General features: G+C 41.7%; 2 protein-coding genes across 4 annotated transcripts in view; one reads left to right on the top strand and one right to left on the bottom strand.

Annotated features, from left to right (window-relative positions):
• Positions 1-14,927, bottom strand: part of adgra3 (adhesion G protein-coupled receptor A3) — a 30,826-nt gene extending 15,899 nt beyond the window's left edge. Inside the window, exons 1-2 of one of the 2 annotated variants that reach the window (XM_083675231.1) lie at positions 13,924-14,927; positions 4,541-4,612 (exon numbers count right to left, since the gene is read on the bottom strand). In XM_083675231.1, the coding sequence (XP_083531357.1) occupies positions 4,541-4,612; positions 13,924-14,156 (305 nt within the window). In that variant the 5' untranslated portion in view covers positions 14,157-14,927. Of the gene's footprint in view, positions 1-300; positions 352-4,540; positions 4,613-13,923 lie in introns of those variants that run through there. The other variant, XM_083675232.1, reaches the window with a different exon arrangement.
• A 2,798-nt stretch (positions 14,928-17,725) lies between these two features.
• gba3 (glucosidase, beta, acid 3) lies at positions 17,726-25,082 on the top strand. 2 transcript variants are annotated; one of them, XM_083672182.1, is made up of 6 exons: positions 17,726-17,812; positions 18,117-18,341; positions 18,646-19,448; positions 19,826-19,949; positions 22,425-22,651; positions 23,976-25,082. In XM_083672182.1, exons 1-5 carry the CDS (start codon positions 17,758-17,760, stop codon positions 22,631-22,633), a joined length of 1,416 nt encoding a protein of 471 aa, XP_083528308.1. In that variant the 5' UTR covers positions 17,726-17,757; the 3' UTR covers positions 22,634-22,651; positions 23,976-25,082. The 2 variants fall into 2 exon arrangements, with proteins under 2 accessions (XP_083528308.1, XP_083528307.1); XM_083672181.1 differs by having other exon boundaries at positions 22,425-25,082.
• The last annotated feature ends 967 nt before the right edge of the window (positions 25,083-26,049 follow it).

Genomic DNA, 26,049 nt, shown 5'->3' with positions numbered 1-26,049 from the left:
AACATACTCATAATTTGACTATCCTTCAGATGAGATCACATTGCTGCAAACCCCATTGACCCCTAGCGCTATGGTTATTTGTTACACACAGTAAAACCACATAGAGAACCCTCCCCTTTTATCCCATGGGACTCTCACTCATAGACACCTGTAGCTGGGCACGAGACCCCCCAATCAATCATGACTCCACAACCCCCAATGCTGACAACCTAGGCCACGGTGGCCCCTTGGGATCCCACACACAAAGACCCCCGCCACACTCCCATCCTAGAGAAGTTCAAAGGCCTCGGTCACAGATACCTGCAGCGTTCACCTGCACTGGCACTGCCGAGTCACTCATTACAGTCTGTGTTCAAAAGGCTCGTAGGCCGCCACCTGAGCCCACACAAAGGCTTCTGGGTAACTCTGACTGGGCGTTTGATGTTGAGCTGTCATCTGGGGGAGGGGATGGTGGGCAGGGCTACATATAGGATCATAAGAGAGAGAAAAAAAACCTATCCCTAGCCATGGCTTTTGATGTGCACTGGCAAAATTGGCTTTCCTGTAGGTGTTGAGAGAAAAATTGGTAAGAAAAAAGAAAAAGAGACTTGATTTTGAAATGTAAGGCAGGAGGTACTTGCTTCGCTGAAATGGTACGTTGCCCCTACGTTGGTACGTTGAACTGAACGTGTCAGTCATTTAGAGCTAGAGAAAGGAGGCTGACCTACATCTTCTTTTGATTGACAAGGCAGAGTGTAATCTGCAGTACACCACTGTCAAGTCATCACCATCGTCAGATTGAGGTGTAGCATTCCTGTTTTGGATATAAACAATACAAATACAACAATGCCACATGTCTACATAACATGAGAGGGGATCGCTGTAGTGCAAGACCCTGCACAAACTATCCCAACTCCCCCTCAGGTTCCAAAACCGTCGACCACAAACGACCTGGCACTTTCAAACTCCCTTTGTAGGAACACGCCAGCCCCGCTTGCCATTCTAAAATGGAAATTACTGGTTAATGAAGTCTGAATGAATTTACCTCCATGTGCTTTAGGTGGTTCCAGAATTCTCCTTGTGCTCCGACTATAAAGAACCAGCGGTGTTGCTACTTTACTGTAGCTTTCAGAAAATGTGTGCAAACATAGCCAAAGGTGCTATTCATCAAGAGGAAATATATGGATGATTCTAACAAATATTATAGTCTTGTCATTAATAGAGCAGATTATGCATTTCTTAAATTGTTCATCTGCCACAGATACTACTTAAGATAAATTCTAAAGCCAAGTTGTTTCTCTGGCAGATATACAACAACATGCATATCGCTCCAACTCTGGCATATGGTTGCTTTTCAAGGTGAAAAATCATGTTGCAATCGAGAAACACTGATGCCCTCACTCAATCAAGGCTTCACTCTGGAACTCTGGGGTGTTAGATCAAGCCTGTTAGCAGATCTCAAGACCCGAAGCTTTTCCCACAGGATTGAAGTTTAATTTAATCTCAACACATAACTGGTAAAACAAGACAGAAAGTTAAATGTTAAATATCCTATGTAGTCTTGATAAACGACAAAGTATAACAACAAATAACTGTTGTTTTACAGGTGTAAAATTAGACTTCCATCCACCAGAGAAACAGCTGCACTCAATCAAAGCCTCTCAAAACCTTCTACAGAACAAGCAATTCTCCCTGCTCCATCCATGATAATAAGCATTACCTCCACACTGAATCAGCACTAGGTTTGGGAGATAAATTGCTATCTGACTGGGTCTAGCTTGGGTTCACATTTATGTGAAGAGCGGGTGATAATGGGGATTCTGTGGGCCTCATTTTCATGCAAGGAAACCTTTGGCCCTAACAAAACACAGCGGTCTCCACAGTTACCCTACGATTTCACGGCAAGCACTGTGGAAGGCTAATCGATTTCTCTCCCTGCCTGCCACTCAGGACCAGCTGTATTCCCAGAGCGCACCACTGCACACAGACAGACAGGCCAAGGCAGAGAGGAGTCCTTATTGTTCACTGTGGTTGGAGGAACAAGTGAGGGAGGGCAGGATGGAGGGAGAGGCAAGACGCAGGGCCTCACTGCATGCAGACAGACCAAGACAGAGAATTTGGCTTTTGTTGACTGTAGTTTGAGTAGAGAAAGAGGGAGGGAGGGAGGGAGTGAGTCGGGGAAGAAGAGGGGAGGCTTCAGCATGCAGCCGGGCTGGCATTGTGTGTGTGTGAATCACTCTGTCGACACCTCTGGCCCTGGCTTGGCTTCATTAGAATGACAAAGCAACGCGCTTCATTGGGAGAGGGGGGTGTGGGGGGAGGGGAGGCCCAATGGGAGCTGCTTTCTGAGGTAGATGTGCCAGTGGGTATACATCTACACTGAGAATGAACTCAGAGCCAAAGCGGCTGGCCGTATGTAGACGAAGCTGAGTAGTGCCTTAAAGGCTTCCTCTGTGTGGGAAGATCAAAGCTGTTTACACTTGTGGAGTCAGAAAAAGGCCTCTAGTTTATCTTATGGGGTTCCACTCTGAATATTCTAACATCTGACCCACTTAAAGATTCGGGGGGAGAGCTCCACAAACCCATAAACATTATTTATGTCTTATAAATATGTGGAGTCAAGATGAGGCAATGTGGCTGGGGACACTACAGGTCAAAACCACAGCTATAAGCAGGACAATATGCCCTTAATCAAACTACCAACATGTTTTGCATAAGTTGTTTACCAACAGGGGTTTGGCCAGACCCCAATATTGAAAATATTAAAAAGTTATACTCTTTCTTTCTCAATAATTTTAAACGACAGAAAATGATTTGTTTTGTAAAAACATTATTGTTTAGTAAACCAATTGTAGCAAAATGGGGTCCAAATGGCCCAAAATTGGGTCCAAGATTTCACATGCCCCAAATCTTTAAAAACACTTGAAAACTATTTTTAGGACACAGGCAGTGCCATGACAGGTTGTACATGCCAAAATGTAGGGGGGGGGGGGTGTTAAACTGAGTATGTAGCCTCACACATGAATACAGAAACAAGTAGGAGTTACTGTGGGCAACCTCATAAACTGGCTGTTTGAGGTCTACTGTGATACAACATTAGGGCCACAGTTTGTTCCACTCAATCTTCCACTTGGCTATGGCTTCCCAACCAATACCAGATGGCTAACTTTGGCCAAAAAAGCCTTGTATACCTCCCACGGACTCCTGGCCTTTTAACAAGACCTGGAAAAATGACTTGGAAAATATGCCCTTAAAATTCCTAATGGATGCAGTCATGTGTTATTGTAGCCTTGGGTAAAAGCTAGGCCATTAATGGTCTGGTTATTTTATCTGCATGAAGCCATTCCAAGGTGATAAATCACCCAAGATCCATACACTCGGGTCCAAAGCATTTCCTTAGAATCTCAGGGGAAACACAGGCGATGGGATTCCAAACCACAAAGCTAGACGCTTTGCTCCGTGGCAGAAACAACCTCTTTCTGTGGCTCACACAATCGTTCCAACACGGATTCAATATTGACAGAGCAGAACCTGTAGCACCTCAATAAATGTCTTCACTGTCTGTTGACATGGCACAGAGGAACCTCCTCTCTCCTACTTCTCAGTCTGACTTTCTAGCTCACAGTTACGTACAGGCGTACTTTCGAGCTAAACCTCTACATCACCAAAAATAATCATTTATAATGTGACTTCAGCTCCCCATACACCTGCATACTCTATAGGCATTTAAAATAAAACACATCAACGACTGGTGTCTAAAACTAACTGATGGACTTTGTCATATCTTCAATACAGAGTAATGAAAACTTTCCAAAGAAAAGCTTTTCAACATATACAGGTTGAACATAGTCTCTCCCAGAGCTTTCCTATAGCAGGCCTATATAAAGTAACAATAACAGGGTGAGTCCAGCATTCATCTTATACATTATATTAAGCTGTCCCACTCAGGAAGTACTGCCCTATGTGGTAAGAGCATCTCAGTGTCAGACAATAGTCAACCCCAGAGGCAATGTCTATAATTAACCCTCTCAAGTGCCATCCCCCCATTCCTCCAGCATAGACTAATATTCTAAATCTATAGGCAGAGTGCTGTATGCCTCCTGGTTTTGTATGTCACCTGGATGTTCCATGTGCATTTAGCAAGGCCCCTGTTCAACATCCAATTGCTTTACTTCAGCCCAGACAGTTGCACATTGTATTCGGGCAATTCACAGGTAACATGACATAACTTTCAACAAGGTCACCATTAAAACTCAAGACTGTTTTTCTAAATCTATCCTCTAGCCAAGTGAACATGACGTTGAGGATGGCTCAACACCAACTTCTAATAGCTCGAGGCTACTATTATTTCTGCCTGAAACAATGGGAGTCATTTTCCAAATCTACATTCCAATTCGAAGTTGCCTTCAGAACTGCAATACTATGTGTCTGCCAAACAGCATGTGTAGACATGATTTTAACACAACACATAACCTGAAAAACACAATGCAAACAAAACTGCACTTTCAGGGTCTCATGTTCAAAACTTGGAAATTGAAAAGATAATCATATTAATACTCACAATCTTTCCAATGTAGACAGTCCAAAGAACGAGCCATTTCTTAATTCTTGAATTTTGTTGTTGCTTAAAATCCTGTGAGAAAAAAGATATATGAGTCAACAGAAATGTAACAAAGAGGACACCAAGAAAACACATTACAACACAGCTTTCAACAAGTTGTCATTTACCTTTGCAAAGGAAATGATGTGTTAAATCAAATCAAATCAAAATATTCTAACAACAGAAACTGACTCATAACCTCAAGATGTTGTCAGACTTTGAATTTCCAAGTACACTGTTCCCATTTTTTTTTTTTATCTTACTGAGATAATACTTTCAAGCCTCCATTCAGGGAATGCTCTATGCCAGGAAGAGAAGGAAAACAACTTTATTGTCTGCCTGCTGCTCTTTCATGATGCTAAATTGGTAGAATGTGCCGCGACCAGGTACAGTTCAGCCAGGTAGCGAAGACATGATAAGGTGCATACTTTCCACAAACCCTCCTCCGCTTTGATGGTTAAAGGTATGTTAATCTGATCAAAAGCAGCAGTGACTCACTAAGGTTGTTTTCCAAGTGCCACATGAAGTCATTTTATGCAACCCTATATGCCTGATCATAGACCACGGCAGGGTAGGTGTCTTGGACTTAAATAATGGTAGATATATTGACAGTCAGACATAAGACTATCATTTCATGGGGGTTAGATCCACAAATAACTCACTGGTTCGCTGTTTTCTGAAATGATGAAATGGAAAACTTTATCATTGGGAGCAATTTGCCAAAATGTCCATGTACCATAATATGTATGAAAGTAAAATCCCTTGTATTATGCAAATTGAAGTTTATTGGAAAAACAATAATGGTAAAGGCCTTATTGAAAACATTGATAGGCTTGACATTACAACTGCTGACTCGTGGACTTTTTGGAAACAAAAAACACTGAGCCTCAGAAAAAAGACTCAGTTAACTGGGTCTAAGTCAGACCTATAGCATCGGCAGGAAAAATGTCCTATGACAGGAGATCAAACACAAGTAGTGTCAGATATCTCCTAAGACAAACAAAGTATTTTGAGTTCAAATGTACAATTTCTTCCCTTTACTTCACATATTCATGCCAAGGTCACTGCTCGCACACTGTTGTTTTGCTTCTCCAATGCTAAGCTGCCCATCTCCCTGAGGCCTCTCCCAAAAGGACTGGTAATTAAATAGTGATGTTAACTCCTAAGGGAAGACCGAGTTGGCTTGAGGTTGCCCTATTTTTTGGCTTTTGGGAGGGATGTGGCGAGTCACACTCACAACCAGTACCCACAACCCGGGCCAGATTGGAGTCATTATGGGGTGGTGAGGGGTAGCATTATTACAGGGTTGGACGGTAGAGACTTATTCGATATTTCCTCTGCTCTGCTCCCAGCCCCTCTGAGAGAGAGAGAGAGAGAGAGAGAGAGAGAGAGAGAGAGAGAACACAAACAGTTCCTGTGTTTCACGGCTGGCTTGTGCAGACTTCTGCGTGTTAAAACTCCAGATGTTGAGGCTTGGTGAAGAACGCGACTGTGAAATATATTACTGATCTCCACATACTGATGATACAGGCAGAGAGACGGGCTCACACAAAGTGCTCGGTCACAAAAATCTCATTTGCATTGAGGAATAACTGGTCTGACCTGGATTTATACAATAGATGGTGGCTTATGATGGTATCATACAATATAAGGATGGGCTATAATAAAAAGCTTGCATGATTGATCACTATGAAGATTGACTTTTATCTATACATTTATGGGGGGAAATAAATGTTCTACCAAAATCTTTATAGATAAATGTAGGTTAGCAATGAGTCAACCTCTTTTGTACCACATACTCACTAAAATTGATGTGAAATATGTGTCTCTCAGGACCCAAGTGACCTGTAAACTCACCCAGCTCCAATTAAAGCTGTGTTTATCCACAAACATCCATGTTATGTTCATAGAAGATTTCATAATTTGGTTTACACAGTGGGTTCTGAATTAAAACAGCACAGAGCACAGCCAAACACACATACTGTAGGGAATTATTCAAGTCCAGCTGAATAAATATGCACTTCCAACCTTGTGACTCTCTGATTGTCAAAATAAATCTGTGTAAGAGGCTCCTCCTGAGAGTCATGAGCCCTGCTCTTGCCCTCTCTCCCTCCCTCCCTCGCTTACCCCCCCCTCTCATTCTGTCCCTCCCTGTTCCTCTCTCCCATGACTGAAGTGTGACCTTAGTGTGAGGGGAGCTGCTTAGGTTACAGGACAGAGAACATAGCATTCATTCTCCCATAGCTGATGTTAGCAATCTTTATCACACACAAACAGTGAGCATATATGTGTAGATCTGCTGAGCTCTTGTACTGCTTCACGTCTGAATTTGGAAAAGGCTGCTGTGTTGAAGTAGATCCAGCGTCAAAGAGCTGAAATGTCGTAAAAAAAGTTACAAACCTAGATTTGGAAGTGAACTGTCTCTTCAATCATCTGATTATGCATGTCAAAATAAAGAGTGTCTACATTTTGGTGTCTACCAACCTCAGTGTCTGCACTGCAATCATCAACACCACCTTCAGGACGTTTGCACTTCAGCTTCCTAAACGTCTGCATTGTGAGTGTCTGTCCTAGCTCCCAGACTGTGACGAGCAGTCGGTAGAATTCCTCTGGGCTCAGCCCTGAGGGCTGGAGGAGGGGAGCCACCCTTATCTTGATGCATAGATAAGACACGCTTGAGCTCGAGCCAGGAACAAACTCCAGTGCAAATCTCCAGCTCTTGTCATAACCACCACCACACAAATCTAGCATAATACTCTTGAATGTAGACACATCACTGGTTTTGTATGACATGCGAACATTTCTTCCAAGTGAAGTTGTCTACAGCATTCATTTTCAGTGAGTGACCTCTAAGTACATACACGTTGTGATCATCTCACAGTCATTTCAGCCCTAAAATATAGGCTGTCTTTTGCATGCTCTGAGAGAAAAGCGATGTCTTTAAATAGTATTACTATTACTATTTAAAATAAATAAAAAACAAACAAATATAACTTGCATTCCATTTCATCTTTACTTAATCATCTTTTCATCTTTCCTTTTTGACATATCAGACTTGAAGGGAGGGCTGTACTCTTTTTCGCTCGAGAAAACCCACCCTGTGAAAGCATAAGCCTCAGGTTGTAATCAGGTTAACCAGAGATGGACTAAAAAGGCCTGCCACTACACAACCCCCTAAAAGGCACTAGCTAAAAAAGCCAACTGGTGCACTCTCTCAAGACTTTCTTTATGCTCAGAGGGCTTAAACAAAGGACAGCCTGGAGTGGAGCTGTAACCCTTTAAAAACAGAGGGATAACACGTTTTTGACTGCAGTAGAGCTCATAAAACCCTGCTAAAGTGACCCTCAGTGTGAGTTTAGTGAAAGGCAGAGAGGGGCTAGAAAAAACTGAACCGCTAAGGGGCTACTCTGTTCATTCATCAAGAATATCCATCTAATATTATAGGTTATGACACTGCAGTGGTTAAGTTATTCATTTAATTTGCATGTGTTTCCTCTTCACTTCCTGACACTGCTGTATGGTAGCCTACATAAAATGTAACCACAGAGGCCAGAAGAATGCTCTTTGAAATATCCCATGAACATTTTGTGGTGCTCAGTGTCTTTTTCTTCATTATAACAACATAAATTAGCTTACACTTTTGGCACCAAAAATGTTTTTTTTAAATAAAATACACGTCGGCCTGTGTCATGGCAGTCACACAAAGACACACCCAATCTGGTGGTAGTTTGCCTCAGAGATCCCCACTGCAAAATGAAGAGTTATTCATATTATTCTCTGCAACCAGTGTTGGACGGACCTTAAGAATCTGTTTGTGTCAGTGCACTCTTTAATGATGAAGACAAATCCCATGCTGTCCTTACTGTAGAAGGGTGCAACATGGTGATGACATGTATGTCATCATTCTCAATATCAGTTACATGCGCTACATGTTTGTGTGATTTGCTGGCTTTGTTTTCCCCGGTGTACTCAACAACAATGAAGTCTACATTTATTGGAGCATGAGATGAGGATGTTGATGCGGTGATTGTTGAGGATGTTGATGCAGTGGTTTGTAACTACTACCATATGATTTCCCACTGTCTTTCAGCTGTCCCTGTGGAAGCACCCTTTTGAGTTCGATGTAGAAGAACCCTTTTGGGTTACATGTAGAACCCTCTATGAAAAATGTGAATGCAAAAGGGTTCCTTAAAGGGTTCTCCCATGGGGACAGCTAAAGAACCCTTTTAGGTCCTGTACAACCTGTACAAAAAGTGAATGTAGCCAATTTAATTTCAGCATGTAATTCCATTACCGATTCAACCATTCTGCTACCGATTTGGTAACAGAGTGACTAGTTTGAATCACTTATTAATTCATAAATTAAATCGATATCAGTAAAAACACTATGCGTATTTGGTAGGTCGACCTATACTTCTTAATTGCGCTCATAGGTGCCGAGTACAGGGGGCATTAGGTTTTATGCCCTCCCAATAACAATTTTATTATTGTCACCACCCCAACATTGCTCCCTGAATATTGACCCCTCAATAAATGTATTTCATCCTGAAAATATATTTCTGACTTAATTTCCCAAAAATATATAGACTCTTAACTTTCATTTGACACTCAAATTAATATGCTCTGATGAATTTCACATTTTCGTTCATGGGCCCTTTACAGTCATGTTTTGACTTGGCAGCATTTGTCTTGCTCATTATGAAGAGCTGAATACTGTCTCCCTGCAGAAAGAAAATGTCTTGTCTTGTAAAGAATTCACATTTGTTAAGGCAGAGATGAAAGGGACTTGTCATAAAAGCACTGACTGTGCTGTGTCACTCATCCACAGTAAAAAAAACCTGACAATATCCCCTTTCAATTCCTGCGAGCCACAGTATTAACTATGTATAGAACACAGTCACCTTATAGCTTTAGGTGCCAGGTAAAATGATCCGCTGTGCCAACAACAAAACACAAAGCTGTTCTTTGAATGAATAGAAACCATCCAGCATCGAAAACACAAACACTTTGCTTATGACCTTAGCCATTCATATAAACATGCTGTGATTGAACTTGACATCTTAGTACAGTCTGGCAAATCAAATGCTCAACAGGTCTTTGTAATGAAAGACTGTGAACAGACTGGCTCTGAACACTCAGCCATCACTGCCTTGCCTTTGGGATTTGGTTTTCTCTGTAAACATCACACAACAGCAAAGGAAAACACAGGACGTTGCTTTAGCCCAAAGGCTTGCCTGAAAAGCAAAAACAAACCTTTCTAGCCAATGGACATGCATGACAGCATATTCCTGGGTACTAGTTACACAATCACTTCAAAAGGTTCCTGGCCTACTAACTTTGCTTTTTGATGCAGGAGAAGCTCAACCAATCAAATGGTGCACACAGGGGAAGGCTCTACCTTCTGACACCTTTAAGACAGAGTACATTCAGCTCACAAAAATTGACACAGAAACATCACATCTGAAGGTGAGGGGATGTAGTGTGCATATTAATTAATCAATGAGTCTGTTTCATCTGTCTGTTTAATCAAAATCACTGTGATTGTCTGGTCAAGCTTCAGAGGTACTGAGTTACATTAAGATACTGAGATTCTAAATGAGATGGTCCTGTTCTAAAGGCAGTCAGTGCAGTTTAGGTCATCATGAAACCAGCCACATACCTGACCTTCCCCAATGATTCCCTTCTGCTGTGAACAGTCAGTTTACTGCACTTGACTGTGTCATCAAATTAGACATGCTTTTGCTGCGGTGGGAGGAAACCCTGCCTCTTCCTGACATCAATCCCACACTCCTTGGCGGCAATGGGCGCCAGGTGTGCTCAGCCACAGAGTCCAGCCCAGGTGCTTCTGGGAAGGGATCCCATTGACACTCAACAAGTCTCTAAGAAATATGAGCTCTGTGAAGGTACACCAAGAACAGCCAACGCCAGTATATATGACCAGCTCCAGAATGGCTGTCTTTATAAAGGCAGACATGAACAGACACACACACACACACACACACACACACACACACACACACACAACAAGAGCACTGATACAACAAACACACACCTGAAATTAGCCCACTGTGGGTAAGAAAGGCAAAGGTTACATGCAAGTCCATGATTTTTGTACAAATCCTAACTGACACAAGAGAACAAGCCAGTTGTAAACACATTTGTGTCATTTCCTCTCGGATTACTTTGGCATGCAGTATCAGTTGGAGAGTGCAAATGCTGGGAATGCATCCCTCATATTTTCTCCTCAGAGAGGCATTCAACAGACTTAACTTAGGAACAACCATGCTGGGCAACTGGAGGCATTCCACCACAGGGTCACTAAATAATTTCTTCAAGTTGAGTGCAAGAGCTTGCCTTTTAAACCAACCAAATGTTAGTTCAAGCAAATGTTAAAACATTCAAGAAAATGTTCAATCAAATGTTATAACGCATTTAATTAAGGATACCTTTATAAAGGGTTTATAAATGGGTCATAAGTCAGTGTGCACATTAAGAGCATTTGTTAATGAATTTATAAAGCATTAACAACAGTGCATCCACACACTCTCTATTGTCAAACACAACCAATGAGTTCTAACTGTTTATTATGATGATTATGAATAAATAACATGGTCACTAAACTACTTACAAACCCTTCTTTATGCTTCTTTCAGTGTTGCTCAAAGGAGGAATTTGATGAAAATGTAGAGGCTCACTCCATTTAACAGGAAGTGTGTTGATCAAAGAGACAGAAGGTATGATTAATGGGTCTCTAATCACACCTAACTTGTATCACTGCATTTAGCATGGTCTTTAATTAGCGTGCAAGCAGGCGTATCAATGGGCCATTTGAAATCTCACAAATAACAAGTCTGGAGGGGACCTTATAGTGACAATATATCAAGTCAACACATTAAAAACACATTATGCTGGCTATTTCTGCTTTTCAATAACCTTCCATTACCTGGTACTATTGTAAAATGTATGTTTTCTTAATAAACCAAACTCTATCCAAATGTTTCTGGATAAGTTCATATTCCCTTGGCTTACACTATGAATACAGGCCTACTTTTCAACACTTTCTCTACTCCCAATCTGAGCTCCAGGGTCAGGGGAGCAGAGTGAACTTGTTGCCCTCACAGAGCGAGAGGAAGAGTAGGGGTGGAATCTACGGTGTCCAGGCAGGGGGAAGTGATTGATTTTCAGGGTCAGGGAAGGTTGAGCAGAACAGCAGGAACCCTGCCTGGGATCGGGCCAGTCCAGGCCGACTGTGTCCAGACCACTGTCAACCCCTCTGCAGGACATTGAGATAGGTCATACACCAGCCTCTGAACCATTGCACCTCCAGGAAGGGCTGTAGATTTTACATGCCTTAAATTAACACCTCCCAATCACAGCAGTCAAAGAAGATCATTGTTTCATTGCCGCTTAAATCTGGACATAGTTGCAGTGAGTCCATTTCAAGGAGGACCTTGTAGCCCTACCACCATTATTCTAAAATCTGTTGACAAAGACTGACAAAACCCCAGGGAGGTTTAGGGGGAACCCATAGGAATGCCTGAGAACTTTGCACTGTGTGCAGTCTAATTACCCCTCTTGTTCTTGTGCGGTTGCCATATTTCATTGCTTGAATCATGGAAGTTGGCTGAGTTGGCTCAATGCTAAGACATGAGGAAAATGTTTCTCTTCCCAATCAATTACTGTCAGACAACACAATAATAGCCTCCTATGTTGTCTTCAAGCAGTCAGTTGCTTGGTGGAGCTAACAACATAAGAAAATCAAAAATTGAACACTAAATAGCAAATGAGCAAATATAATGATGGTGTATCAAGGTCAATGGATAGCCTGTGTTCTGTATTCAAGAGCACTGGTAGAGAAACATGCCATTAACTATCCACAACAACATGTCAACACCTAAATCCATTCCATGTCAAGGTTTTCAGTGGCCACCCACAACTGCTCAACCCTGTATTCCTTGTATTCTTCTCCCCCTTTTTTCCCCCCTTCTCTCTTTTCAGGCCTGAAAGAGGCCACACGAAGAGAGACAACTGCACCAATAAGCCTTTTAGATATGCTTGACATGGCCCCTTGAAAGACACACCATCACATGGTTTGTTTTTAATTTAGCCCATAATAAAAAAGGTACCCATGGCGGCACAGATCAAATTAGGCCTAGTCCATGGAAGAAGAAAATGGTAAAAAATAATTATAATAATAATAATCTGCCTTTTAGTGAACATAGTCACAAAAAACTGCAATTTCAAACTAATAATTAAATTCAAACAAACACTTGATATTAATGGAAGGAATTATCAACTGTTCTAGACTGCCATACAGACAGCCACTGCTGTTTCTAATCTCTACAAAGGGGTGACTGCATGTTCAATATGTGGTGGTTTAATGGTATGCACAATGAGGTTGCATTACATAAACTGGAGGTATGGCATACTAGATGTTATGAAAATGAAGAGAGAAGCAAAACAATGACTAACCACACAGATGAGTTCAACAATAGCGTTCTTTGCATCTGTCAGCTTAGCCTTTGAGATACAGACTACACATACAAATATGAGCAGGTATTTTTGTCACTGACATTTTAGCTGCATGCCTTACATAGACATTGCCTGCATAGACAATAATATAGTAAGAAAGACATGGCATCTGTTGCATAGGGCTTTCATGTACACTGCCATAGTGGTATGCTGCTGACATGGAAGGGATGTAAAGGTGAACAGACCTACAAGTAGGGTAGTGACCTCTTCATTCTTGATGCAAATCATTTGGTACAAACATACATATTAATATTGAAGCAGTAATGTACAGTTGGGTGGCTGATGTCAGCAGAATAACTTCTAACTGATCGGCAATACCAATGGCCAATTCGTGCCTAAACTACTGAACTATCATACTAGTCCTAACTGGTTGAGTTCTGTGGGCTATGACTTCAGTTTGTCCACCCTGCAAGCCCCTGTGTGTCATACTGCTGTAATTACTTTACTAACATTGCATTTCAATATGTTGTCACAGTCATGGTAACTGCATGCATGGTATATGGATTTGAGATGGCTATGGGTTATTACACAAGATAAGGAATAAGCCCTATCCAATTAGCTGACCTAACACTGCTCAACTACATGCAATTACAAAGCAATTGCAGTAATAATAAATGCAGTAATTACAATACGACCAATATTCATAAGCGTAGAAGCAGGGGTACATGTTGGCCTGAATAATGAGTAAGCCTACAAAAAGACCCATCCTATATGTAATAATAACACATTGTACTCAATGCACTCGAGCTATTTCGAACAACGGGTGTTAACAGCATCATTATTGGTGCGTAAGAATATTCATTTATACTCACAAAGTGACTGTTCTGTTGGGAAAGGAGTCTGGGGGTAACACCTGATGGAGTTCCATATTGCTGCAAACCACTTTCCAGTCCGCCGTGGCCACTGGCGGTAGGTTTTTCCCTGCGCTCTTTGAACGTTCATCATATGATTTACAACGATCATCAGATGATACCGCGGAACTATCGCTTCTGAGTGGCACAATAAACATAAACAGTTGCAACAAATCCACCGCGCGTACCCTCATCTTCAAATGATATGTCAAGAAAATCACTGCAGCATTAGCAAAGAAAAGAATAGGCCTATAATACCAAGTAGCGCGCAAGGCAGCGATTTTGAGTGTATTATGAAATGGCCTTTTACAAAAATGGAAAGCCAAAACCCCAAATGTCCCTCAGAAAATCCGAATAGTTTTAGTCATGTTGCATGCATCTTGTTCACCGTAGTGTAGCTTTCCCCCTCCATTCTTTGCACGGGTTTCGCTTTATGTATTCAGCGTCAATCAATCCGATCGAGGGTCTGAACATCCTTCTTTGTTTCCCAAACGACACGATGTATTATTCCATTTCTTCATGTGATCTTCATTGCCTTCCGGGGAGAAAACACAACTATCCACGTGTAAGCGTAACAAATGTATCCTGGTTCGAAACTGTAACTACAACTTCGATGTAATGAAAATATTTTTCTTTGTTGCCAATAGCGCGCATCCAAGTGAGAATACTCCACAAGAGACAGCTGCAGTCACCCGAAGATAACATTCACCAAACTTCAGGAAATCTGATCACGACTAAGCCTGCAAACTTTCTTCCCTATTATCATAAGAGCAACGTAGGTAAGACACAATAAAGCTAGGCCTATAGTCTTTCTTGGCTAGCCCTGCTAATATAACTTTTGATATTAAAAAATGCACTTTTAAGGAGCTCATCGATTGCTGTTACTCTGCAAAAGCAAACCATTGGAAACTCCGAAAAAACGAAAGCACGAAACCTAATGAGTCATAACTGTCTACTAACTGTCTTATAATAAAACCCTCACGATATGACATAAAGTAAGTTGCTTCCCAGATAGCCAATATCCATACATGTTGTCCTTTCAATTGCCAATGTTCTCGTCCCAGTAAAGTAGCCTATTCACTGGATTTTTTTCCATTGAGAACTCTCCTGCCACAGTCCTGCCCCGGGCTCCATGTTGCATTTCCACCCCCTGACGTCAGGTTTTTACTCCATACGCACTGCCTCTTTCCCTCTAACCCCCTCCTTTCTGTCCAGGTTCACGGTTTATATTAGGGCACTGTAAAATGGGGTAACACGTCCCCACTACAATAAATTGTATTTTACACAATCATACAACTTGCAAATTCCTTTAATTTGGTATTCATATGGAGCTATTATAGATGTGTATATTTTATTCGGAAATATGCTAACATTGTCATTGAGGATGATATCATTATGTCATAGATTGCCAAAATTCTGTTTTTAATGTAGTGTAATCCTAAAAGTATGAATAGCGCCCATAAAGTCACATCTGCTAGCCAGCTAAATAGCAACAAAATATACATTTAGAAATGTGTATTATGGTAACGTTTTACTTATTATCTTTGAAATAGGCAGGATAAGGGTCATTAGTATTTCTACATTTCCAATATAGCATTTTACATAGATTTCCTAGGGGGACATCTTACCCCAAATGGTGTTGGGCGTCTTACCCCAAATGTGTTTATCGGTCATAAGTATTGGTCATGTTTAAAAACTCTGAAGAATTGTTTTATGCAAGTAATGCATTACTTGTTTGTTTGATATCCTCTTTTTATTTATGATACACAATAGTTATATCACTCAAGTAATATTAATGTACAGTGAATTTTGAAAGAAAAAAATAGTAAATTAAAGAGTGAATTTCCCCTTTTGGATAAAGTTTTTTTTTTCAATTTTAGTTTGGGAGGCTTGGTGGCATCTAAGGAAGGTGTTAAGATCAAATATTGCGCCACTTAGTGTTTTAAACGAAAAATTCAGCAAGGGGCGTCTTACCCCAGGGGGGAAACTCACCCCATCTTACCCTACTGTAATAAGGTGGAAACATGAAAGACAAGAAAAGTTCAATACAGCTAAATTGTGCACTTCATTACAGTAGGCCAGTATAGCTCTTTATGCAGTTAAGAATACCTATATAATGGAATATACTGACTTTTTATTGAGTAAATTGTGTGCAGTATAATGTCCAGCTTTCTTGGCAGAAATTCTTAGGTTTTTTTCCTTCAAAGCATACATATTGTTCATGTATGCAACACAAAGATGCCATTCAATGGCCACTAATAGGCCCTAATTCAGCCTTGTGTCTCTCCTGTTTTTGGTGGCCTTCACACAAAGCATTATTACCTCAAACAAGTTCAGGCTAGCTAGCAATGGGCAATAGCCATAAAAAGTGGGAGTTGGGTAGACACCATACAAGAATTTGCATGTGCAGCACAACATACCTTGTACAATGTTCCTGTAAGGTTGTCTAGAGAGGCTAAAGAAGTACATTTCATCAGGTGGTTGCCGGAGCTGCCCAGGATTCTCATATGTTATGATCAGGTCAGTTGGAGACCAGACTAGAGTCTACCTAACCTCACTGTGATCACAGGAAACCTCATACCTTGGGGCTATGCAGCTTTTACTTCCATTAGTCTTGATTTGTTTTCAGGCTCTAAGAGCTTTGACATCCACTGAAAGGAGACTGTCTGCAAACATAGGCAGCCATTGTCATTGACCTCCGCTAAAGTCAAAACAAGGAGCTTTTTATAATACACACAATAAAAGGAGGGCCTCCGGTATTTTTTTCAGAGTGATCAAAATAACATAACATAATAGGCCAAATTAATTAGATATTACATGCTGCCAAATAATAGGATACAAAGGACTTTAATATGATATGACTATGTTCCCCAGATGCAGGGTTAATTAATATTGCCCAATAAATTACTAATATTGTCATTCGCTACGGTCTAAGAATGTCTGTTAGTTTGCATTGTGTAATTTGAAGGTTGTGATCTGTATGTAGAGAGCATAGTCACATGCCTTAAGTTATCATGGTCAAGAAGCCATTTCATTTCCTGACTGTTTTCCAATGACCCCTGCCTTGTAAGCCCACATCCAGGTAGACACAGTAGCTGTCAGGTCGTGATAAAAGGAAGTTCTCATGCCAACCCAGAGTGCTGCAGCAAGTGGCAAAGTATATCAACTATGATATCACAAGAAGTCTATGTATGCAGACATCTACGTAGGCCTACAGGGAGAATAAGTATTCAGTACAAGTTTGGCTTGATCATAAGCAATCAAATAAGAATAAAATGTGGTATATTGTTGTTTACAAAACGTGTAGGCATATTATGTATAGATTTGTACATGTATGATTATTACATACAATTACATGTATGCATTGATTCAAAGTGAAACATGGGTTATAATGATAACTCATGATAGCACTTTTGAGTAGTGAGACCATTAATGACTCCTATTTGCTTATTGGGGACTTCGAAGATTTGCTTGAGCTATAAATAGCCCACTGCGCAGATTTATGAACATAAACATCTCACCGTTCTTCAATCTGCTAGGAATTTACTGTACGGTTTACGATTTTGCGCAGTGCCAATAATGACGTCCGTGAACAAGTTCCTCAATGGACTCTTCTTGATGACAAACAGCACAGGAAAAGTGCGAGTCCACGCGAGGCAGGCTGTGTCAACGTGCTTTACCATAGAAAACCTATGACGACAACAACATGTTTTAACTGCCAGTACAGCTGACAGCATCGAAACGAGTTGTGCCACAACAAATAATGGAGTCATCCGCTCTGTCTTGAGCAAAAACATGTTCCCGAATAATTTTGCATGGGGAGCGGCAAGTGCCGCTTATCAAATAGAGGGTAAGTAAGAACCAATTATTTACCAAATGTGAATGGGAAAATGTTTTATTTCACTTTTAGAAACAGTAATTTAGCACTCTTAAAACTCTACTCTGCCTTGGTCTGCCTCTTTCAGTCTTTCAGGTGGAAAACTGAGTGTTCCCTCAGCAACTGCTGCTTTATTTCAAGACAAATGTTACATGAGCCTATTTACTGCATACCAATGTATTCTAATACATTTGACTTATAGGTCTACTATTCTTCATGGAAATAACAATCAAATCCAGTGCATGCAGCTTCATGGCCTCATTTGGGTTTTTTTCAGGTGGCTGGAATGAGGGCGACAAAGGGCCAAGCATCTGGGACACGTTCTGTCATGAGAAAGGCAGAGTGTTTGGGGAACAGAGTGGAGACATCACCTGTAACAGCTACCAGCTTTGGAAGGAGGACCTGAAGTGTATCCAGCAGTTAGGGCTGACCCACTACCGCCTGTCTCTGTCCTGGTCTCGCATTCTGCCTGATGGGAAAACAGAGCATGTAAATCAAAAGGGTATGCCATAGGCCTACTCATTGGACTCATTTACTACAGGGCTTTTCTGACTCAATGGACTGCACATTATTTTCTGATTGCAAAGTGTTATACTTGGCACTGGATGTATTAATTCCAGAGATTTTCCTGGCCAGGTCACAAGGAGACATTAGCATAGTTGTTGCTAATGTAGAGGCCCTACTGTATTTAAGGTTTCTTGAACCACAAACTCTATTAAACAGTCTGTACCACGTTGGAACTGTGTGTTGTGCATTGCCTTATGTAGTACTCAGTACTTACTCAATACTTTACCTCTGTCCCACAGGTGTGCAATATTACAACAAAGTCATCAATGACCTGCTGGCCTGTAATGTGTCGCCCATGGTTACCCTCTACCACTTTGACCTACCACAAGCTCTGCAGGACCAGGGAGGGTGGAAATCATCAGAGATGGCAGCCATCTTTGACAACTACGCCCGGTTCTGCTTCCTAACTTTCGGGGACCGTGTCAAGCTGTGGATCACCTTAAATGAGCCATACGTGTGTGCCAAACTAGGCCACGAGGATGGAGTCTTCGCGCCTGGGCTAAAAGAGCCAGGGGTTGCTGCCTATCTGGTTGGCCATAATATGCTGTGTGCCCATGCCATGGCCTGGCATAGCTACAATGCCCTCTACAGGCCAACACAGGGCGGTGCAGTGTCTTTGGCAATCAATAGTGATTGGGCTGAACCATTAGACCCAGCTTGCTCTGAGGATATGGCTGCTACTGAACGATACCTTGCCTTTACATTAGGGTGGTTTGCCTGGCCTGTATTTATGACTGGAGACTACCCGGATGTAATGAGGTCAAATATTGAGGACCGAAGTAAGGAGCTCAGGTACCAAGAGGGCCTGAGACTACCCAGGTTCTCCAAAGATGAGCCAAGCATATTGGGCACAGCTGACTTCTTTGCACTAAACTACTACACGTCCCGTAGAGTCAAACCAGGGGGAAACTGCCCAGGGACGCTGAGTTTCAAGAGTGATAAGAATGCAGAGGGGGTAGTGGATCCCTCCTGGCCTGTGTGTGGGGTGTCCTGGCTGGCTGTGGTTCCTGATGGCTTGAGAAAACTGTTGAAATACATAAAGGTGATGGGGACTGGGTTGGACACCATTTGAATTTGAGTCGATACAGAGCATAAGTTGTTATTGAATAGAGAATGTCCATTTGTTTTATAGGCTTTTTTCTATTTATGAATTTAATCAACTAACTTGAAATCAAATAGAAAAAGGAGAAAACTGTTAAAATGGTTAAATTGCTTGCAATTGATTTTGTTGTGTTAATCTTTCCTGATTAACACAACAGCAATTTCCTGCTGTTGGAAGTTGTCACAGCCCATTAACTTGAGTTGCGTGCTGTAATAGTAACAGCGCCACAAAACCAATCGTGCACTGCTTTGCTTGACAGACACTAGTGGGTTATGATGTCCTGTTTGACAATAATGGGCTGTCCTCTGTCTAACCAGGACACTTTCAACAACCCTGCAGTCTACATAACAGAAAATGGTTTCTCCCAGGTGGGGCCCGTGGAAATGGAGGATATCCAGCGCTGTGTGTTTTACCAAGACACCATTCAGGAAGTGGCCAAGGGTATGTCCAAATCACCATGTCAGAGTTGACAGAACAATCTCTTGATATTATGGTTGCTCTTTTTTACAGTATATATTTGACCAGTTAGTTCCCTAGTTATTATAAAATAAATGTATTACACCATAACAACATATCACTATCAAAACACTAATTGTAGTCACAATATAGCCCAGTAATTATGACACACACAGCACGTGTCTTATCTAATGGGCAATATGACATCTCTCAAAGGTTGATGACATTAGCAGCTCTTTCCCTCTACCTCTCCCCAACACTGCTACCTTTCCTCCCAAACCCACTGTGCTACACCCAGTCTCTGGTTTATCAGATTTTTCCCCCCTCTCCCCTGATGATGTTCTAAAACTGGTCACATCCAAGCGGGCAACCACCTGCCCCCTCAATCCTATCCCTTTCTCCAATCCATCTCCAAAGACGTCCTTCCGTTCCTTACCACCGTCATCAATTCCTCTCTATCCACAGGATCTGTCCCAGTTGCCTTCAAGACAGCCAGAGTCAAGCCTCTTCTCAAGAAACAAACTCTTGACCCGTCTGCTATCCATAACTACAGACCGGTATCCCTTCTCTCCTTCTTATCTAAAACCCTTGAAGGTGCTGTCTCTAACCAACTGTCTCACTACCTCCTTCAGAACAACCTCCTTGACCCTCATCAATCTGGCTTTAAGGCTGGGCACTCTACTGAGACTGCTCTCCTTGCTGTCAGGGAGGCCCTCCACTCTGCTCAAGCTTCCTCCCTCTCCTCTGTTCTCATTCTTCTGGACCTGTCTGCTGCATTCGACACAGTAAACCACCCGATCCTTCTCTCCACCCTCTCATAATTAGGCATCTCTGGCTCTGCACTCTCCTGGTTTGCATCCTACCTGGCCGATCGCTCCTACCAGGTGACGTGGAGAAGATCGCTGTCCTCTCCACAACCCCTCACCACTGGGGTCCCCCAGGGCTCTGTCCTAGGGCCCTTACTGTTCTCCCTCTATACCAAATCTCTTGGCTCGGTAATTTCCTCACATGGTTTCTCCTACCACAGCTATGCAGATGACACTCAACTCTTTCTCTCTTTCCCCCCTTCTGACTCACAGGTGGCAACACGTGTCTCGGCATGTCTTGCAGACATTTCTGCTTGGATGTCAGCCCACCACCTCAAGCTCAACCTTAACAAGACTGAGCTGCTCTTCCTCCCAGGGAAAGCCTGCCATCTCAAGACTTCTCCATCACAGTAGAGAACTCTACTGTGACCTCCTCCTATACAGCCAAGAACCTTGGGGTGATCCTTGACAACCACTTATCCTGTGCAGCAAACATCACAGCGACAGCACGCTCCTGTAGATTCTTCCTCTACAACATCAGAAGGATACGTCCATTCCTCACCAGAGAAGCAGCACAACTTTTGGACCAAACACTTGTGATCTCTCACCTTGACTACTGCAACGCACTCTTGGCCGGACTCCCCGCCTCCACCATCAGGCCTTTGCAGCTCATCCAAAACGCTGCCACCCATCTGGTGTTCAATCTCCCCAAATTCTCCCATGTCACTTCTCTCCTCCGCACCCTCCACTGGCTCCCGGTATCGGCTCGCATCAGATTCAAGACCCTGGTGCTCACCTACCGGGCAGCAAAGGGAACAGCCCCTCCCTACTTGCAATCAATGGTCAGCCCCCAAACCCCTGCCCGATCACTCCACTCTTCCACCTCGGCTGGCTGCTTGGCACTGCCGCCTCTACGTGGATGCAGCAGCCGCACTACTCGGTCACGGCTTTTCACTGTCCTGGCGCCCCGCTGGTGGAATGAGCTTCCCACTACTGTCATGACTGCAGAGTCACTACCAATCTTCCGCCGTAGACTGAAAACCCATCTCTTCAGGCTACATTTTAACAGTCCCTCCAAAAGACCTCTTCACCCCCACTACCCCCCTGTACTAATCCTAACCCTAGAGACCTCTTCACCCCCACTACCCCCTTGTATAAGTTTTTCTCCTGTTAAAAAAAATTAAAATAAAAAATCTTCTTCTAGCATTGTGACTGCCAATGGCCCCTGGTTTGAGCATTGATTACTTTACCTTATGATGACTGATGGATAGATGATTCACTTACTTAAACAAATGTATTTGCTGTAAGTCGCTTTGGATAAAGGCGTCTGCTAAATGCCATAAATGTAAATGTGTAATGTCAAATCTAGCTGTGTCTTGTGCTACTGTATGTATTCATGATTCTGAAACTCAATTACAAGTGGTTTAGTCACTTGATTCTTATTGCAAGAACTTGTTATGGTTGTTGTACCATAACAAGTATAAGGCAGCATAAGACTGACTGAGGGAAAATACAGTACAAAGCCAGATTGGCGTCCTGTATTCACAGATGGTGTCTTCACATTACCTCTTGTTGTGCACAGAATTACAGTCAGCTTTGTCACATGTATGTTATAAAAATAAAGCTTAATTGTTTACCTCTTTTTTTTTTTAAGCTATCCTGGAGGATGGGGTTGACGTGCGAGGCTATTTCGCCTGGTCCCTCCTGGATAACTTTGAGTGGACTGATGGGTTCAGTGTGCGATTTGGCCTGTTCCATGTGGATATGTCTCGACCAGAGCGAACGAGGACTGCTTACCAATCTGGAAGGGAATACGCTGGGATCATCTCTAAATACAGATCTCAGATTGGTTCAGATGGCTAAACAGCCAATGGGAAGATGGTAAATCGGCTAATAACTGTTCTCTCTTTGTGATATGTTGTTTCCTAATTGGCTGTAAAAATTCAATACAGAATGTTCCTACAGGCATTTTTCTTCGTCAACCCTGAAAATGTTTTGTAAAACAGAGCTAATCTCATTCTGCTTCACAAGACAGTGATTATTCCCTGATTTTGGCAGAGAAGGCAAGGACCCGTCCAAAGAGTGTTACGTTTATACAACTGAATGGAAATTAGCATTCTATCCTGCCCAATTCCCAGTCAATCTGTACAAAGAGTTTGTGGAGAGGGGAGAATTCCCTACACAGAGCATCAAGCCAGCTGTCAGCCATCCAGACCAAGCTGTTGTTGCCAATGCAGGGGGTAGAGGGAGGCAAAGTCTACAGAGGTGCGTGCGTGCGTGCGTGCGTGCGTGCGTGCATATCTCTACCCGCAAGGCCCCTATATGGCTCAGATCAGAATCAGATGAGGGATTGTGGAGATCCTACAGCCCTCATGCTGAAACAAAATCCACAATGCCAGCCATTGTGGCTTGTGGAGGGTTTAGGGTGAGTGAGAGCAGGGTGTTAGACTAAGAATATAGAGAGAGGAGCCATATAGTCTACTATGGAATGCTGGCATGGTATTAAGCAATACAGAGGGGTAATTGGGATGCGAGTATATTATGTTGTTAAGAGCATACATAGTTTTCACTGTGAAGAAAAGGTAATATGGATTTTAAGCCACACATCTCTCTCACTCCAATACAACAAAACCACAACCCACAGTCTGCACTTTGGCTCAGAATGTCGACACTGCACGCTCCTGTTGTGTTGCTTATTGAGTTAAGCTGTGTGAGAGAAGGTAATGTATCAGTCAGATGTGTCTTTAGTGTATAGTGTTCACCCTTAGTGCGCTGAGTTATGGGTATCGTCTCACACTCTTAATGGATCAAATTGCCCAGGGGTATGATGTCATTTCCTCTGTACGAAATGGGGCCACAAGGAGAAAGCAGCCCTCTGTTGATGTGAGTCACATGATGGCTCCTACATGAGCGTCAGCATCATCAACACAAATGGAAGCGACAGCTCAGAGTTCCCCATGAAACCCCACACCTCCACCTATTTCTCATCATCATGTCATCAGCGGAACGCAAAACAGGAATACAATCTGCGTCTGCACTGGAGCATCCTTTGTGTTTGTCAATGATATCTGAACCCTTTCATGCTTGATTTTATCAACAACAATGTGTTAATGGCATACCCGATCTGTAGTCCTGTAGGAAACTTCTGCTTTGTCATGTCTATAATTTTCTTTAAATTTCACATATAATAAAAATCACATTACAGGACTGTGAACATGGAAAAACACACTTCAACAACCACAAGTGGAATCCTAGCCCAACAGATGTCATTTAGATGTCATCAGAAGAGTGTGATTGCATTTGTATGCCATAGCAGCTGAGCAAACTGGACTTTGAGAAAGGACCAAGAAAACAAAGTGAAAAACCTCCCTCAAGCCCTGTGTTTGCACTCAGTACATACTGTGGTTAATGTTGGCTTAATTTATATAGACTGTTGAACAATGAATTGTAAAACCTTTATAGCTTAGGGTAGTTCATTGGACATGCCAAGAATGGTGAAATAACACGTTTTATTATGGTGAGAATGGTATTATGGGTAGATTAGGAGACAGAGTCAGTTTGAACACTTGAACAATAAGAACATTCACATTCTTAAATTCATGTTTAGTTATTTTGTGAAAAAGAAATTAGTAATTTATATTTGAGAATGTGTTATTATAGTAATGTGAATTGTTCATTTGACAAACTTGGGTTGTTTTTTTGGGCAGCCACTTTTGTAGGTCCACACTGCCACTGTGTGGTACTAAACTGAACTTCAGATTTTTGCAAAATAAAATAATGCTTATATAGTATTGATAATCTCACACAATGCAATCTTTTCACTTGATATGCTGATTTATCATAGTGTTCTATCTTGGATTTTTTAAATTAATATTCATGCGCAGACACGAGGGAACATATAATTTATATTGTACATTATGTGACTTTGTTTGCATTAATAAGCATTTTGTGTCATGACATCCAGTTGGCTATGCAGATTGTTTTCAACAGATGTGAAAAATGTGGTTGCAGCTCTCTTCCATCTAAGTCAAGCTGAATGAATTTCTCTTTTCTCTTATGATGAATAACAACTGATTGTACTACCATCAATAATGTATTTGCAGACAGTATGAATATTTCTCTGCAGATTGTTTTAAATGCATGTACATTTTTACAACCTTTCACACCTCTCTCACCTCTTGAATGCTTTGAGTCAAGTTAGCCAACTACAAACACACACACACACTGTTATAATAACAGGAATATGATGATGGACAATGATGTCCATGGAATTATATACAACGAGACACATTCCACTTCTGGATGAACAACATGTAGGACTGCACCCATTTAACACACCTAATAAACTCAAATTCAATTGAATTCAATATGCCTTCGTACTGAGTCTTAAGGTCTGTCAAATGTCTCTATTTAAAGGAATCTTAGAGTAAAATGAGAGCATAACTTATTTCTCATGATTCAAAGGTATAGGGAGGCATGCAATTTTCCTTGAAATTCCACTTAAGACTGGGTGAGTAATTCCACAAACTGTCTCATTATTGATGGATTTCATCTCTGCCTGTGATTAGCTAGGGAAACAGCGTGGTTGAAAGAACAGCCACTGAATAGATCGCATGATTATTAGAGGAAAAATGTTACTCTGTGCCTAACGAGTGAAGAGCAAGATTGGCCTTTTGTGAGAGTCTTGGAATAATATGTGCCTATTGCAGGTTGGAATGCAGAAACATTAATTAACATTTCAATAATTCACTGTAACAGCCTTTTTAATAGCCCCCACGAATATTCAACTTTAAATCATTATGGGGGAATTTATTCTGATTAGGCTGTGATGTAGGAAGTCGCCAAGGAAGCCATTTCTAAACGTGCTTTCCAATTAAGCTGCAAATATATCATGTATATAGATAAGTTGCTTCTGACAATGAATTAGTATGTTTAATTGTAACATTCAATCACATTCACCAATGGAGATTTGTGCAGACCAACATTTTTGCAAATTAGCAAGGGAGGAACATTTGTATTTGACCAAACTTAACTTGTTATATTTTTACAGGCCCTATAAAATATTCAACGGCCAGGGAACTAATTTACTTAATATAAATTAACTGAATAATTTAGCTGCTAATTAACTATCGGCATAATAAATTATAACCAATTCTGAGCTTATGTCTTGACGTACTGCTTACAGGTACAGAGGCGCTGGCTTTTGGCAAATAATTACCTTTCCTATTTACTGATTACCCTCATGCATATTACTGGGAGGAACCGTGTAATTAAATTGT

The sequence above is a fragment of the Argentina silus genome, assembly GCF_951799395.1.
Source record: "Argentina silus genome assembly, chromosome: 1".
Lineage (NCBI taxonomy): Eukaryota > Metazoa > Chordata > Actinopteri > Argentiniformes > Argentinidae > Argentina > Argentina silus.
This window is presented reverse-complemented; position numbering and strand designations above follow the sequence as displayed.

What these genes read in the sequence shown, in the direction of transcription:
- gba3 (XM_083672182.1), top strand. Translation starts at nt 17,758, where the DNA reads ATGTTCCCGAATAATTTTGCATGGGGAGCGGCAAGTGCCGCTTATCAA. An exon ending in AACTGTTGAAATACATAAAG is followed by an intron (nt 19,449 to 19,825) that starts GTGATGGGGACT and finishes CTGTCTAACCAG; the next exon opens with GACACTTTCAACAACCCTGC. An exon ending in CATTCAGGAAGTGGCCAAGG is followed by an intron (nt 19,950 to 22,424) that starts GTATGTCCAAAT and finishes TTTTTTTTTAAG; the next exon opens with CTATCCTGGAGGATGGGGTT.